This window comes from Astatotilapia calliptera, chromosome 5, assembly GCF_964374335.1.
Source record: "Astatotilapia calliptera chromosome 5, fAstCal68.1, whole genome shotgun sequence".
Taxonomy (NCBI): Eukaryota; Metazoa; Chordata; class Actinopteri; order Cichliformes; family Cichlidae; genus Astatotilapia; species Astatotilapia calliptera.
The window spans coordinates 2,185,922-2,202,452 of record NC_137426.1 but is presented as its reverse complement, the minus strand read 5'-3'; the positions used below and the strand labels follow the sequence as shown (position 1 = coordinate 2,202,452).

The 16,531-nt window shown below is 44.3% G+C and overlaps 1 protein-coding gene across 2 annotated transcripts; it reads left to right on the top strand.

Annotated features, from left to right (window-relative positions):
- The first annotated feature begins 2,605 nt into the window (after window positions 1–2,605).
- sdc4 (syndecan 4) lies at window positions 2,606–15,473 on the top strand. 2 transcript variants are annotated; one of them, XM_026166551.2, is made up of 5 exons: window positions 2,606–2,929; window positions 13,740–13,929; window positions 14,021–14,058; window positions 14,151–14,343; window positions 14,669–15,473. In XM_026166551.2, the coding sequence occupies exons 1-5, from the start codon at window positions 2,873–2,875 to the stop codon at window positions 14,818–14,820; spliced, it is 630 nt and encodes a 209-aa protein (XP_026022336.1). In that variant the 5' UTR covers window positions 2,606–2,872; the 3' UTR covers window positions 14,821–15,473. The 2 variants fall into 2 exon arrangements, with proteins under 2 accessions (XP_026022336.1, XP_026022335.1); XM_026166550.2 differs by having other exon boundaries at window positions 2,646–2,929; window positions 13,737–13,929.
- Window positions 15,474–16,531: the final 1,058 nt, after the last annotated feature.

Genomic DNA, 16,531 nt, shown 5'->3' with positions numbered 1-16,531 from the left:
GACTGTGAGGTGAGTAAAACCCCAAACCGACAGTTTACCCACAGTCTTAGATAGTTGGATAAAGATATGACTCACACTTTGTAAATGGTTCAATTTTCAAAGACTTATGGGGGATTCATTCACCCATCCATCAATCCTGAGCTGACCCAACGTCACCAACAGGAAAATCCCACTTCCTGTTTTAGTTAACCCAAACAATGCATCTTTAACAGCGTCTATATTAAAAATTTTCCTCCGTGTCTGCACCTAATATATCCTGATCAAATTTGCATAAATATGAGCAAACAAAGGCAGACAGCTTTCACACATGGCCGGGTTTTCCCGGTTCAGCCTGTCTGTAAATGTGTGTGTGTGTGTGTGTGTGTGTGTGTGTGTGTGTGTGTGTGTGTGTGTGTGTGTGTGTGTGTGTGTGTTATCTTTTCTAATCTGGAAATGTGTCTTTCTTTTGTTTCGTCTTTAATTTTGTTCAGTGGGTTAGAACATTTCAAAAACACAAGGAAATCCCCACAACTGATTTCAAACATAAACAACATCAGGGTAATTTCCAAGAATGAGACTCACACACTCTGATAATCTTGATGTTTTTATTAATATGAAACCTGTTTTATGTCTCATTAACATTCACATCATTTTTTTTAGCATTTTTAGCTCTATGTGTGCTTCACTTATTGACATGTGGCAAGTTTTTCCATTTCACTGCAGTCTGCAACAGAGAAGCCTTTAAAACAGTTACGCAAGATATAAAATAAAAATAAAATAGAAAATAAATGTTTTTTTTACATTTTAATTTTATCCGGGTTAAAATAATCTAACTAACCATGTGTGCGAAACACAACAAAAACATTTTCAGTTTCTCAGTAGTGTGAAGTACATGAGGCCTGAAGTTTACTTTCACACTCTGACGAGGAATTTTAGATTTAAATTCATAAAGTATCATAAAAAATCACTTCACGACACGCAAACACACATGAAGCTCAGGCTCTGTTACACACAAAGCTCGTCCCCGACACTGCAAACCGGAAGAAAAGTGAAAACGTGTAACGCAACAGGTCATAAAACAACCTCTACACGAAAGGACAACAAGAAAACGGTTAGAAATCCCGGAACCGGTTTCCAAGGATGAAATAGTGAACTCATCTATGCTTTAAGCCTCGAGAGACCCGTGGAAAGAAAGTGAAAGGGGAGGGAGGAAGTTTAGCGGAAGATGTCGTCACTCAGAGATTTCCATGAAGCAGCAGAAAGCCCCTGCTGGCAGCGACGCCCCCTTACTGGAAACAAGCAAAGCTCAACGCTGAATGAATGCGTCTGAATTTCTTTCAAATATGGTTTTGAAAAAGTTTGGAGCACCGGGAAGTGTAAAACACAAATCAGACCTATTGAGTCCCTCAGACCTCAGCACACTGTGTCAGATAAGTTGACTCCCTGTGGGTCTCTGTGGTTATACAATGGCTCATTATCAGCTTCTTATCTTGGAATTAATGACGATGAACGACAGCAGCTGTTGATTGAAACCCTCTTTTTGATTGATTCGGCGCACAAGGATTAATCTAGATTGTCTAAATCTCTCGGTGATACCACAGAGATGATAATTACCCCAAATGTTTTGCAGATTTACATTAGGAAGCCATTTTAAATCTCTCAGGGCGGCAACCCTCCGCATCTTTCTTGCAGAGACACTTAGCAGATGTAGCAGATAAATGGAACAAAAGTGGATAAAAACAACAGGATGTGTGTATTTGTCCCCGCGGAGAAACTAAAAACCCCATTTGCTTCTTGAATTTTGAAAATGGACACCATTCAGCTGTGTCCTCTTCGGCGTCTTTGCTCCAGAGTTTCAACCATTTGGTCACTTTTGTGATTTCTGTCTTTGTGACTTTGGGGACGTCAACTTGTGTCATTGTTAACCACAACATAAAACATAAAACACTATAACTGCAATGACGCCGTTATACACTAGTTATCACTAGCTCCATGATTTATAGATGCCCAGCTGATAAATATGAGCCTTTGTCAGCATTCATTGTACCACATGCAGATAGAGTAATCAAACCACCGATTTATCTACGACCCACTTTAGCCACAGACACCCTTTACACAGCTATCTTCAGTAAGGAAAGATCAAACACGAATATGAATACACTTTTTCAGTATTTAAACATGAAAGACAAAAGCTGCGCTTACAAATCCTTTAGAATTATTCATTTAAAAAAATAAGTAATATTCATTCATTCAGCGCTTATTTTATTTTCCAGTCCCTGTTGTGTTTCTTTAAAAAATGAATATTTATAAATATGTGTAAAAGTAATACACAAAAAAGAACTAAAAGAAAGAAAACAAAGTGAATATTATGTTTTTTACTTATTTATAATTATTTGATTCATTAAGTTTTATTATCACTGTTAATATATTTTTGTTTTTCTCGTTTTAAATATATTTGTACTGAGTTTTACATTCATGCATTCACTTAAAAATGGCGTTTTAAAAAAAATAACTGAGGTAAACAATAAAAGAAAAGGTGAAATGGGCGGAGCCAGCGGACAAGCCTAGCCTGTGGAATGTGCTGATTTCCACACGTCATACGTACGCTGGCCGATGATTGGTTTACAGACTCAAGTAAAAAAGACCAGACAAGCCGGCGGCTATTCAGTAAGCGCAGCAGCAGCGAACGAAAGAAACTTTACGGGAGAAACGGTGACGGTACCGAGAGGCGGACGGCTGTACTGTGTGTTATTTGCTGGACTATACTGGAACACAGCGGCGGGACACTGAAGACGCTCAGCTCGCTGTTTTTTTTAAAGCTACAAATCCCCGTTAAGCTAACGTTTAGGGCGACATTCCCGCTTGTTTTTGTGAACTACCTGGAAGAACAGCCATGCTCACCCTGTGCCTCGTGTTGATGTTATCCACTGCCTCCGTCTTCTCAGAGTCGGTAAGTAGTTTCTCCAGCGAGCAGCTCAAATTCAAACACTCGTGTATCTCTGTTTCGGGAGCGCTACCTTGCTGAGGTTAGCCCTGTGTTTGTGTGCTGTTAGCGGGAGCCGGAAGGCTGTGATTTACCTGTCCTATCCCTCTGTTTAAGTACGGAAATGAGAGTTGTTAGCCACTTAGCTTCTCCTGGGCTATGGCAGCTATTATCCCGAATGGGGGGGGGGGGTCGTCACTTTTCCAGGATGAATCCCAGAGACACTTCCCAAAGAGGATCAATCCTGTTTGATCAAAGAGACAGTTTCCCGCCCCCGATAATAATACAGATGCACGCCAGACTCTCTTGTGTCTTTGAACACTTCTCCAGGTTGTTGCCAGTGTGAGCTAATGGGGAAATCTGAGTGCAGACTCCTTTTGGAGCCACTGAGACTTAAATGGTGAATCCATGTGTTGTTGTTAGAACAGAATTTGACTTTAATTAGTAGGATTTGTGTGTTATGAGGAGGCTCGCTGAGCTGGAAGGCACCAAATCCCAGTTTGAGTGAGATCCATGTTACGCCCCTTCCATTCTGATGCTTTCCCATTAACTGTCTATGAATTAGCTGACCAGGGGAGCTGGATGTGTTGCAAGCATGATTAGGTAAGCCCTGCAGCGTAGGTAGATCCATATTTGCTGATGATTCATGTCTACACGTGTTGCAAACGGGATGTATTTGGATTTAGTTGGGCGATAAAATAATTTTTAAAGTTCCAGAGACACTGTATTGAAAGTTTTCCTTTCTTGATAGTTAGATTGTTCTAGGCATAAATGTGAGGAGACATTATGCAAAAAAGACAAGTCTTTAATTGTTTTGCCCAAACATGCGTTACATTGCTTCTGTTTTGTTGCTCTGATTAATCATTTTTAGTGTGATTAACATCAACATTGAATGCTTGATGCCACCCACATACAAAAACATGCACCCTGCCCCCCTCCACTCAGGCCAGTTGGTCCATACGAATGGTGAGAATGAGCAAAAAGCAGTAAGAGCTGGTTTAACTGCATGTCTGACATACGGCAGGATTTGTTAAAGGATGCTAATCTCAGAGCAGATTGTTGTCTGTACAATCACGCTTTAGTTTGTGCAACACGTCACAACCATTTGTAGACACATTTGTAGGCTGGAGCGGTTCTCTGTTTAAGCAGCATAACGGTTATATTCGGGGTTCTGGCTATTCCACCGTTCCACATTTTGGTGTGAGAAGGGGTTGGAACAAAACATGGCGGCCTGATTGGGCCTTACAGTCTGTTACATTCCTCAAAGTATCTCCTCCTCCTCCTCTTCTTTCTTTTGGTCCCCCCTCTGGTATGTGACCTTTGGTGACCTTGACCGGCCCTCTCTGGGATTTTGCACACTTGATGGGGTCTCAATGGGGCCTCGGGGTGACACTCCACTTCTTTAACACAGCTAGCCTAGTGTGGTTACACCTACAGCTTTCCCACCAAAACATTCCCCCTTTCCTTCCTTAAACGAGCTCCAGATATTGACCCCTTTCTCTCCCGCGTGTCCTTTCCTTTAATGCATACTTGGCCTCTGAGCTATCACAATACTTGCCTCCTTGTGGCCTTTCCTCTCTGCCCACGAGGTCATTATTGGTATGTGGGTTTGGCATTCCCTGCTAATCGATAACAATGTTCTTTTACCTGACAATAGAACATGCTCTGAATGCAGAAAAAGGGTTTTTTGAGAGCCACAGGCACGATCGGAATGTTTTTATCACGGGATTGAGTCGGATTTCATATCAACTTGGATGCCAGCAGGAACTTGGTGCCATTTCGCTTTGGTCAGCTTGTCTGTTTTTATCAGTTTGTTCAAGATAGCGTGGCATGCCAAACAAACCCTGTTCTCTGTTCTTTTTATTTTCCATTGACCTCAGCGTTTTCTGCCCATGTATGGTCCTTCGCTGCCCAGCCAAGGGTGAAGGTGAAAAAGATAGGAAAGACCAGCCCAGTGTAATGTTTGTGCTAATGTGCAGGGCGTTTTTCTGAAATGTCAAAAATGTTGAGAGAACTCCAAACACATGCCTTCAATTATGATATAAGACAGAATAAAACAACATCTTGTTTAACAGGCTGAAAGATGAGCTTGTTTGGCCTTTAATAAGGGTATCGTTCATCTTTATGGAAATAGAAGTCCAGTTTTTATGATTTAATTTAACACATGTCCTTGAAGTTGAAATTGTGGTGGTTAATCGGGGTAAGAAAAGTCTTCTTTGCCCCAGAGTTAATCCATGTTGCCCCATCAGACCCTTAGCTTGTTGCCTCTGGAGCCCATTTGTTAGAACTTGTTGGAATGTGACTGGTTTTGCAGCCCCCCCCCCCTCCCGATCATTTGCACCAGAATGAAGCAGGTTTTTAAGGCTAGTTTTTTGTCTCCTTTGCATGATGGGGTGCAGGGTGGTGCTTGATAAATACTATGACTAGGATGTAATAATGGTTCCTGCTTTGCTGCCCGCTGGTCTATAAAATCCCTTTGGGCCCAGGAATGTTGGCACACAGAGAGAGGAGGTTTTTGTCCTTCCTGCCCACGACGGAGTGCAGTCGAATCCGATCCCCCGGACTCCCTCCACCCTTTTCCAACCACTGCATACTCTGGCAGCTGTAACGGGAACTATATGAATGCATTCAGGGCAGAAGTCGACCATAAAAACCCTCCAATTCTGGTTATATCACTTTCAGCTGACTTTTTTTTTTTTTTTTTTTTTTTTTTAAGACAGGCAGTTTAAAGATGCTGAGCAGTCTCTGATTATAAGCCTCTGCTGTGTGCTGTTACTCTCAACAGGGGCTCTTGCAGATTTTAAGCACAAAAAAAAGTTATATTTTATATACATAGTTAAGTAAAGCGAAAAGCTGGTTATGCTCCAGAAACACTTGTTGCACATATAAAATCTGCTTGACCAAGCTATTTCAGCTTATGGCTTTCACCAGTGTCATCATAAAACATGTTGCAGACAACATTTTAACTGCTCCAGACTTTATGCAACCTCCAAAGTATTTAAAGTTGTGCAGGAAAACAGTTTATCTGCCTTTAAACTCATGCATCTGGTCAGCGTTACAGTAAAATCCATTAATTTGTGTTTAATACTTCAAAAATCTTACATTGTAACGACTGGAGAAGTTTAGACATTGCTTTCGGGCCTGGAAGTTGTGTTTTTATTATTTTTAATTAAATGACAGCAAACCCCTGCTGCTCCTTCATCGTCTATGACTAAAATTGGCAGGGCTTGTTTTATTCTGGGGATTTTCTTGCAAACTGGATGGGGAAGGACTCTTATTACCAGCTGTAGTCCGTGATGGTGGAGCTGGGAGACCTTTAGCGCTACATGAGCACCAGCAAACGAAACGTCACTCACGAGGTCCTACTGGAACGAGAGCGGGGAAAGGCTGGAGCTAGCTGGTTGTATGCTGATCATGTTGTTGTCCTGAGGGAGTTTATGCGGTGCATGCGTGGACAGCGCTCCAGTTTGGGGTTTTTTGTTATTTTTATATATATATTTTTTTTATGTCAGGGGAATGTGAGCCTCGCTGTGATTCCTCTGGGAACGGCGAGCCTCGGAGGGAGGCCTTTTAATGTCAGCCTGTGCCGTCTCAGTCTCCTCGTTCTTTTGCACGTTTGTTTCAGGATTGAAGCCAGACTCTTTCCAGCTATCAGCTCCCGTCCACAGCACATGTATTGGGCATGAGAAATGATAATCAAAGCACACCATCCGCAGGCAGGAAGGCAGACATCCAAATGATATCGACCCAATATTTCTAATGTATCTGCAATGGGTTTTTTTGTTTTTTGTTTTTTTTTGGTGATTATTAATGTGCGGCTGCTTCTGCCCGTTGTTTTCACTATTGATCAGCCTGTTAGTTGTTAGAAGATGGTCAGATGGCTGAAGTCTGAGGTGACGCCATCAAAATCAAACATAGTGGGCTAGAAATGGCGTGCGATGATAATGTCAAACAACAAAGATTTCTTGAACTGTGTGCATAACCATTACCCTGAAGTGTAGCAACCATCATCCTTTCACCAAACTTTGAATTGGCCCTTTATTCACAGACGTGAGGATTATGGGGATTTTTGCTGATTCTCTTTTGATAAATAATTTCCCCCAGGGATCAATAAAGTATTCTGATTCTGATAACGGCTCATTGTGTTTGTCGGCTTCTGGAAATTTACTTCTTACAAACGAAACCCAGTTGATACTCCACAAACGGCACCCACCCACTGAGCAGAGCTCGCAGGCTGCTTTTGGGTGGCGTGAGGGTTTTCCCTTATTCGAATGCATTTCAGCAGTACAGCACCTTTTTGATGTGGTGTGTGTGAGGTCTACCTCGCGACTGTAGACCGCAACCGTCACATTAACCTTTAACTACCTGCACAGGATGCTACATTCATTTCTAATCCACTGAGTTAATCAATGATTAACTTTGGAAGTTTTGGATGTTTGAATGAGTCTCTGGACTTCTAGTGAACCCACAGACCACAAAAGACCTTTGACTGTGGGTTTTAGGAAAGAAACTCAACTTCACATGCTGTGAACTGAAAACACTACAACTCTCTTGTAGAAATGAAGAGTAAAATTAAACTCCCACTGTGTACGCTTCCTCTTTCAGTCACCCTCAAGCATTATAACCAACTGCCTTCATACACACCTGCATGTTTCTGCTTTGATTAAACTGTGCTTCTGACATCTGCTCGATTTAATGTTTGGAAATGGACGAGTTGGCACGATCTCTGTAAAAGAAAAGGTGTTACCCTCCGCATAATTAAAAACGTCTTTGTGAAACCTAAAATGTTGCCTCTTTTGTCAAGAAGCAAGCGTAAAGTAAACTCCTGAAATCACCAGAGCACTAAGCTTCACTTTGACTCAGTTACTATTGTCCTTCAATGAATAAAGACAAATATTAGTGAAATGAGTCAAATCTTAAAATCCAGTGTGATAAAGAGCCTGTTTTCTGTGAGACTTCTTAGATAAGACGGTGGCTGTACAATCAGCCAGCTGTGCAGCAGACTGGGGCGATTTATTCTCTGCTGACGGGGCTAATTGAGCTTTAATGAGCCCCTCCTGAGAGTTTGATCTTATCTGTGCAGCTTTTGTTGGTCCCTTCCTGCTGCTGCCGAGCTCACCCTGTCGCATCTCTGACCGAATCCTCGACTAATGGTGAAAAAGGCCGGATGCCTGCATCGTCTCGAGCTCTTACTGAAGCTTGCGTCCTCCATCTTCCAGCGCTTTAATGCCACTCCCCCAGGCAGCAGGAAACAGGAAATGTCCATCAGAAACAAATCAGCATATTTGTTCTTTGTGCATTTAAGTAAACATCTGAGATATTTTTACTTGAATTTGTAGGAAACTTTTGGCTATATTTGGACATAAGCAGATCTGAGGTCAGCTTTATCAGACCGCTCAGTCAAATTAAACCTCCGTCCCTCACTGATTAGCACACTGTCAACATACAGTCACAGCTGATTAACAGATCAGTCTCAATGCCCAGCTTCATCCGGCTCTGAGTCGCAGCATGAATAACTAACTCGCACCGAGAACACGATCTGTAATCAAAGAGTGAGTTTCACTCTGGAAACCATGCTGCTTATGTGAGACCAGAAATGAGCCCAAGTAAGTATTTTGAGAGCCCATAACTTTGCAAATATTTGAAGTATGAAGGTAAAATTTTACTCCAGTTATTTTCAGGGTCAGCTGTTTCTGAGGAGAGTCAGGAGGGAGGCACTGATTGTTTTTGAACATCAGGGAAACGAGGTAAATGGTGACGGACTCTTACACACCTCCGAGCCGTGTGTGTGTTGCGTTGTGTCGGACTGAGGAATGTGTTCCTCCACATAGGTCAGCTCGGCAAAAAGCCAAAACCTCGTCGATGCAGCCGCCACATTCCTGCCTCATCCGCAGTGAAGCCAAAGCACTCTAAGCACACGCAGACGCTCGACTCGGAGCTCGGGCCAAACCAGCGAGGCTGCTGTCAGGTCTCTTCTGGCCTCACAGGCTGAAGGGGCCTGATACGGATGATAACGGGTGTCTTTGTTTTTAGGAGCTTCACCCATGACATGCAGACAGGGTTAGAGGTGCTGATGAAAAGTCTGAAATACTTGCACAAAAGGCTTCTTCCAGTTCCTTGGAATAGATGGAGACCCACTTCCAGGGAGTTTAGTGTGGCTGGTCTGGTGCTGGGAACTCCGCTATAGATAGATCCGGCGTAGGTAGGAGGAATCTGGAGCTCTGCTGTCAGTACGGAGAGGAAAATGTAGGTTAGTGTTTGAGGATGACCACATTCAGGCCTCCTGAAGGAACAGCTGAGCTGATATGGGTCAGCTTTATGATTTTAACGAAGCAATGATTTTCACTCCTCCCGTGGCCTTTGGATTTCTTTGGCGGTTACGTCAGAGGTCAGGAGTACATCTTACCAGCAGATGAAGTGACACAATGCTGGTGCAAATCCTGCTGGCTCAAGTATCAACGGGGGGGGGGGGGGCTGAAGAAATGGGAGACACTGAGGAAGACGAGCACTGCTTTGGCCTCTGAAAACTGACTTTTCTGGACAAAGCTCGTGAGATGCCGGACACGGCAAAGAATAAGGAAGCACATTCCTGTCTTTTCACGTGTTGAACCTCCTCCAGTCGGCCGTGTGAAAGGACCAGATGCCCCTCTCCGTGCTGGCAGATGGAGGGATTGTTTCCAGAGTTTAATGAAGGGAGGCTGCTGGAGGCTTAGCCCAGTTACCTTGGTCATTGATATGCTCTCGGGGCGTCCACTGGCATTGTTTGGTGTCAGTAGAAGGGACGGGCCCTAAAGCTGGTTGGTAGGACTCCTGGCAGACTGCTTTTTTTTTTTTTTTTTTTTTTTTTAGCGAAGCTGAGCAGTTGGAGGGTTTTGGGTTTTAGGACCTCCGTGCTGTAATGGGCAGGATAAAGAAGGGTGTGATGGGATGGAGGTGTGACGTGTCTGATGGGGCAGGAATGGAGTCTACAGGGAGGGGGCGATGGCGTCTCTTTTCAAAGGCTAATCAAAGAAAGCCGATGGCTTTTGTTGTGCTTACAGTAACAGAAAAGGTCACATGACAACAAAGCACAGCAGTTAATCAGCTGGCTGATGGACGTGGTCGTTTCACAGATGTCAGCATCACTAATGTGACTTTTCTGTATGCGAGGACTGTCTGGGTCACATGGTTGGTAACCTCAGACTGTAACCACGTGGCACAAGGAGCTCTGCAGTTTGGGCCTTTTTATAAGACAAAGGGCAGCTGTGTTCAGCTGCTGGATTGACTCTGACCTTTGACCTCTGTGTTGGCTCTATCTGAGTGAGTGCTGTGATGAGTCAGGCTTTTATAGAACGAGTTATAAAACGTTAAAGCGGAGAGAGGAGGCTTTTTGTTGTTTTCTTCTTAAACGAGTCCATGTTTGGTTCTGTGGGAATGAGAAGCGGAGCCTTGAACAGAAATCTTATCCCATATTTCTTTCCACTGAATCCATTTGGTTGGTTGGTTTGGCTGCCATCCATATCCGGCTGCTTATCAGCTGTTGCACATTAGGCCCAAAACATACCAGGCTGTGAATCACTGATGGAGGACAAAATGGGGATCTGTTAACAGGCTGTAAAATGGCTGGTTGTGATTCTTCTGTCTGTAAACTCTCGGGACTTCCACTCTTCAGCTTTCACCGAGTTTTCCAGGCCGTTTGCAGGCGTTTGCGGCCTCCCCCCGAACCGCAGCGAGCTCTGCTGTAAAGCACGTAGCCGGACTTTGTGTCGCTGAAGCTCATTCAGGCTGTTTGTAATGAACACATTCGGCTTGATGTGAAGGAACAATGATAATCTGTCCACTCAGGCTGTTTGTGGCAGTGTTTCCAAGCAGATAAAGGCTGCTTTCAATTAAGTTTTAACGCGAGCTGAAGTGGAGAAACGGAAAGTTTGTTTGAAGAGAAAAAAATCACAAAGGTATCGCAGGACCTTTAAAACTGTAAATCCTTGAAACAGACACTGGCAGAGTAATGCAGTTCAAATGAAAATAACAAGCAAAAAGGAAAAAGTTCAAATAAATAAAACAAACCTTAAAATGGCTACAATAACCGAAAATTAGTAAGAACAGGAAATAAACTGTTCTGATATAGATTCAAATATAACTAATAGACTGTGACTATTCTTATAGACTAAGTTACAGGTATATAAAGTGCTTCAGGTGTGTTATGTACCCTCTGGAGGACAGACGGGGTCTTTCTTATTACTCACACAGTAAATGAGTGCGTGCCTGCTAACAGTGTAACATGTGCTGTGTGGCTGTGACTGAGTGGACCGCTCAGTAAAATGAGTGAGCGCTGATTTTCATGTCGATTTGTTACGTAACCTCAGCTCGGGCGCTCCTCTGTCCTCTGTTTGCCGGTCCGTGCTGGTTTAGAAGATGTACACACACACACACACACACACACACACACACACGCTGTGTTCCCTACCGATCTGTTTTCAGGCTGACGTTGGACAGTTTTTACAGAAACTGAGGCTTCCGGCGCTCATCCTTGGCTCTGTTTGTTTTTCCTGGATTTGGAACACCGTTGTTGTTTTTGTTGGGACTTGGCCTGAACCCCGTCCCAGCTCCGGGAAATTATAGTAAAAGTAGAATATGTCGCACATGTGACGGTAACATCGGAGGCCTTATGTAACGCAAGCCTCGAGCTTTTGATCTTTTCTGTTCTCCCGAATACGCCGGGCCTGCCGGGACAGGCCTCAGTCAGCCTGAGAGGCGTACGCTTCTTTTCTTTTAGCCCTCCGGGACGCAAGCGTCCAAGTTACACCACGCAGGGGTTAAAGGTCAGAGGAACCGGGAAGGGGAGCGTTTTCAACACCCCAGGACACAGAAGGACAAAACGTACTCTTACTTTTTTGTTTGTGTGGAACTTGAAAAATGCAAAGTGTTCCTGTTTTTAGAAAAAGGCCCACACCCACTCCACAGACTAAGGTTCGGGTCATTAACGTTCCTTAAGTTTGACAGGAGACTGTGACTAAACGCATAAAACCCGCCAATAAATCACTGAAATCCCTCGAGTGAGGCAAGAAAACGTGTTTTTGTAGCAAGAAGCAGAGAAATCAGGTTTTCTGGGCTTTTAAAACCATCTGTAACCGCAAATCGAAGTAAAACGAGCCTCGGGGGGGAATGATGTCAAATATAACAAAATGAAGGGCTGTGAGTCCTGCTGGTTTACCTGATTGAATCAGCCTGACTCATACGGGTCCACACGGAGGCTTGAATGAGCGTAATTCCTCTAATGTGACTCAGAGGACGTGTTGCAGCAGGACTGAATGGTTGCGAGGAAATGAAGAGCCAGCAGTCACCACTTTTCGGCTCGGGATTACTGACAAAGACAGGCAGGCAGGCATGAATGCACACATACAGGATCACGGCTCCCTGCTGCACATGTAAGGGCTTTAAATGAGGACATAATAGAGCAGCGATCCTCAGCCGGGCTACTACCGCCACAGCTTTCAGGACGGACATGAAAAGACATGAAGAGAGAAGAAAAGATCAAATTTGTGTGGAAATGGATGCAGTACAAACCTTTAGCTGCAGCTGTTTCCAGCTGTTATCGGTTTGGATGTTTCTGCTTCAAGGACACAGACTGTGAATGTTTTCAAGCACTTTTAAATGATTTAAGTGTCCTGTTTAGTTCAGCTGCCCTCAAACCCAAAGATTGTTGTCACGAAGCATAAAAACATAAACAACAACAAGTTGTTCACCTTTAAGGAGCCGCAAACTCTTTCAAATTTGATGTTTGCTCCTGGATTTTTAAATACAGCTCTGTAAGGAAAGCCAGGAAAGAGGGACTCAGACGGGAAGAAATGGAGTAAAGTGCAAGGGAACGCACACAAAGGAGGCCTGAAAGTGTAGGAAACCAAACAAATTGGAGCAGGAGCGGCGAGTCCTCGCGAGCCCACCTTGTTGCGAAGGAGTCGCGGTAAAATGGCCGCCTTTGTTTGAAAGCTCTGTGCAGGCACAATGGGGCATCCCCTCCCCTCTTTCTTCTCTGCTTTTTAAAGGCAGCGGCTGAGAGGATTACCTTCAAACACGTCGTTACCACGCCGAGCGGCCGAGAACACACAAACAGGGAGGCCCCGGGCGGGCTGGGTTAACCCTTAAATGAAGACTGGGATGGAAGTAATTAAGAGCCTCGTGACGTACACGACTCGATCTGTGAGAGAGTGGACGAGGATGTTTGTGGGACATCCGGGAAGCTTTCCAGTGTGATTTGTGGTCTGCTTTTGTTCTCGCTAAATGGAAAGCTCAGAAAAATAAAAGCTTGTTCCAGTTTTCCCGACAACATAATCACCACTCTTCTTTTCCTGGAAACTCGATTGGCTGCTTCCTGTCGGACACAAACATCACATGGGCTCCTCCTCGTCTGCATCGCGTTCGGTGCTGTAAAACACATCAGGCTCATGTCCCGTCTCACTTTGATTCTGTGTGTGTGTGTGTGTGTGTGTGTGTGTGTGTGTGTGTTAATGATTAGGTGATGGATTTGGGGAGGGGGTGTTAATCCCATTCCTGCAGCTTAGCGGGCAAATGGTCACTGAAATAAACTCTTGTAATGTGATTAAATGTGGCTGATGTGCCCTCACCATGTTAAGCTTTGATAGGGATGGTAACCATGGCGACTGGGCTGATTGAAGGGGCCTGATTGGGCAGGCTTGACCAAAAAGTTACAGAGAAACTGGAAGCATGTCGGCCTATCAGACCGAAGGAGTGTTAGTGAGATAAAGTCCCTCTGAGCCTCCGTCTGATGTCCCAGCAGGTGAGGGAGACGGAGACATGGATGCCCATGAAGAGCTCGCAGACGGCCGGCGTGTCGACACGTGGCGGCGATCTGGAGGCGTCTGGAGACGCCCCGATTGGCTCAGACTTCGGCTTCACAGACGACGACGCTGACAATTACACGTACGACGATGAAGACTACAACGACTTCTCTGGATCTGGTGACGCAGGTCGGTCCTGACGAGAAACACTCAGCGCAGCGATTTCTGACGTTTACGTAGAATCTGTAAGATTAAATGAAGAATCTGCTTCTTTCCACAGACACGCCCATGTCACCTGACGAGACGACAACAGTGAAGGTGAGAAGCGTCTGCACGTGGAGTCTCCTTAAATACTTAAACCCTCAACCATGCAGCAGAGGCTTCACCAACTCTTTTCTCTTCATTTACAGCTCGACATTATTGACAATAAGATCCCCGAGCCAGAGCGCCCGGTGCGACCAACCGTCAACGAGAGAGATATCGTTGAGAAGAACGAGATCCCTGTGCTGGGCAACGACGATCGCAGAGAAGACAACCTGTCCAATGTCCTCATGTCCCACACCGGCAACGAGAGCATCACGAGCAAGACGGAGTTCCTTGCAGGTCAGTCGTGCTCTTACAAACATCTTTGAAGCAGCCAAAACGTAACTTTGAGTTTTTAAATGTCCAAAGATGGAAATGCTGCCCAAGTTTTAACATCAGACGCAGGAAAATTTCCCTAAGCTGTGATAAACTTAAACTAAGAACAAGAGCACGGTAGCGCTCGTACACGATGTCAGATGACGTGATTTCTAAAGTGTAGGGCTGACGAGGAGCTTCAGAGCTCCCTCCCCAGAGGAGCAGGAGGAGGCTCCTGTCTGGGTGGAAGGAGTAGGAATCACTGTCACAGCTTAAAAAGTCTCATCTGTCGCTTTACTTTCTCTTCCAGCTCTGACCGCGACCCTCGCCGTCAGCCTGGTGCTCGCCGTCCTCCTCATCCTCTTCCTCATCTATCGCATGAAGAAAAAGGACGAGGGCAGCTACGATCTGTCGAAGAAGCCCATCTACAAGAAGGCCCCCACCACAGAGATCTACGCATAGACCCCGACCTCCTCCTGCTCCTCCTCCTTTCACAACCACACACAATCACACACCTCACTCCCTTAAAAACCCAATCAGGGCCGGCGTCTGGCCTTGCCATGCCTCATCATCATCATCATACCTCCTCCTCCTCCTCACTTTCCTCCAGCGGAGCGATGCTGGGTAAATCAGAAGAGAAGCCCCGACAACACAATCGACAGACTGGCTCCTCCCTGATGTGCGCTTTATTACCGACGCTCTCTGAACCAATCAGAGGCTTCGCTTTCTCAGAAAAGGAAAATGAGCGACAGGAGTGGACTGTCTCAGCTGCCATGACCTCACTTCCTCTCAAACAGGACAAGACTCCTCCCTTCTTTCCTTTAAAAACACTAAAACGGTACTTTTATCGGTCCAGTTATTTATTCTCTCCTCTGAACCTGCAACTTCTAAAGACTAACGAGGTTTTCATGAGATTTTTTTTTTAATGCCATAATGAGAAAAACAAAGTTGGTTTTAATCTGAAAGTTGTGCAGCGGTTTCATGCTCCGTTAGAAGTGACCCTGTATAGAAGTGTTGTTTCTGCACTGTAAAACGATCACTTCCTGTTCTGTAAACCTTCAGATGCAGCAGAGTTCATTAAAATGACCTTAAAAGGCTTTTTATTTCCCTTCAAAGCTCCTGGTATGTTTGGTTTCTCCTCAGCACATAGCACCAGACGAGTCGTACCAATCCCTGAAAGGAATTTGCAAACGTTGGAGGACCCCGGGTTATTCACCAGCACGTCATAGCGGCGAGGCGTTGCTGCACTCCTCAGCATCGCGCCAGGCGTCGACACTTTCGGATGTAGACTCGCTCACTTTCCTGCAGAGAGTTCGAGGATACGAAGCTATATCCGAATAGCTGGTTAGCTTAGCTTACAAAGTGAAAAGCATTAGCCAAAGCTAATACAGCTAAAGGCTATTATGTGTGAAGTAGCTGTAAACTCATCAAATTAATGTTCTCGACATATAATGTGCAGATTTGGGTTTAACCACCTTTTTAAGCATAAAGTCAGTCTGATGGCAGCATTTAAAGTCGGGTTTCCTCAGCTAATGCTATGCTACAGTAGCGTAGCAACGCTAATGTAACATTTGGGGCTTTTTTTTCCCCAGTTTTTCATAAATTAAGATGAAAGAAATGAAGCGTAAATGTGGTCTTCGGTAATTCCGTTAGCTGCTTTTTTTTTTTTTTTTCTTTTTTTTAATTAATCTAGCTAGCTGATTTATTTGTGCTAAGCTAACTCTAATGTAATTTTGACCAAACGTGAGTGGCTTATATCTTTTCTAAAACTTGCCAAATTAAAATTGTAATTCCTTCAGTTCTTTCAGCACTGACGTGCTAATCCGTGTAAAAGTTGAGCTCTGTGATTGCAGAAACAGTACTTTTTTCTTTCTTTGATATATATTTTTTTTCTCAATCATGGGGTTGATGCTTCTCTCGATAAGCTACACGACTGTTTGCTGTTTAGTTTTTATATTTTCAGTCACAGTTCTCGGAGCAATCGCCGACGCCGTCGTAAGCCGGTCCAATGCATCCAGACTGCTCTACCAAGGATTTGTACATAGTCATTAAATATCAATTTTTAAAAAAAGCTTAAATATATTAACTTGGTACTCAGCCGTGTTCTGGCAACAGAAATATCTACCAAATATTTAAATGCCAAATTGTTTTGTTTTTGCTCTTTGGTGTCCTG

What these genes read in the sequence shown, in the direction of transcription:
- sdc4 (XM_026166550.2), top strand. Translation starts at nt 2,873, where the DNA reads ATGCTCACCCTGTGCCTCGTGTTGATGTTATCCACTGCCTCCGTCTTC. An exon ending in CTCTGGATCTGGTGACGCAG is followed by an intron (nt 13,930 to 14,020) that starts GTCGGTCCTGAC and finishes TTCTTTCCACAG; the next exon opens with ACACGCCCATGTCACCTGAC. An exon ending in CAAGACGGAGTTCCTTGCAG is followed by an intron (nt 14,344 to 14,668) that starts GTCAGTCGTGCT and finishes TTTCTCTTCCAG; the next exon opens with CTCTGACCGCGACCCTCGCC.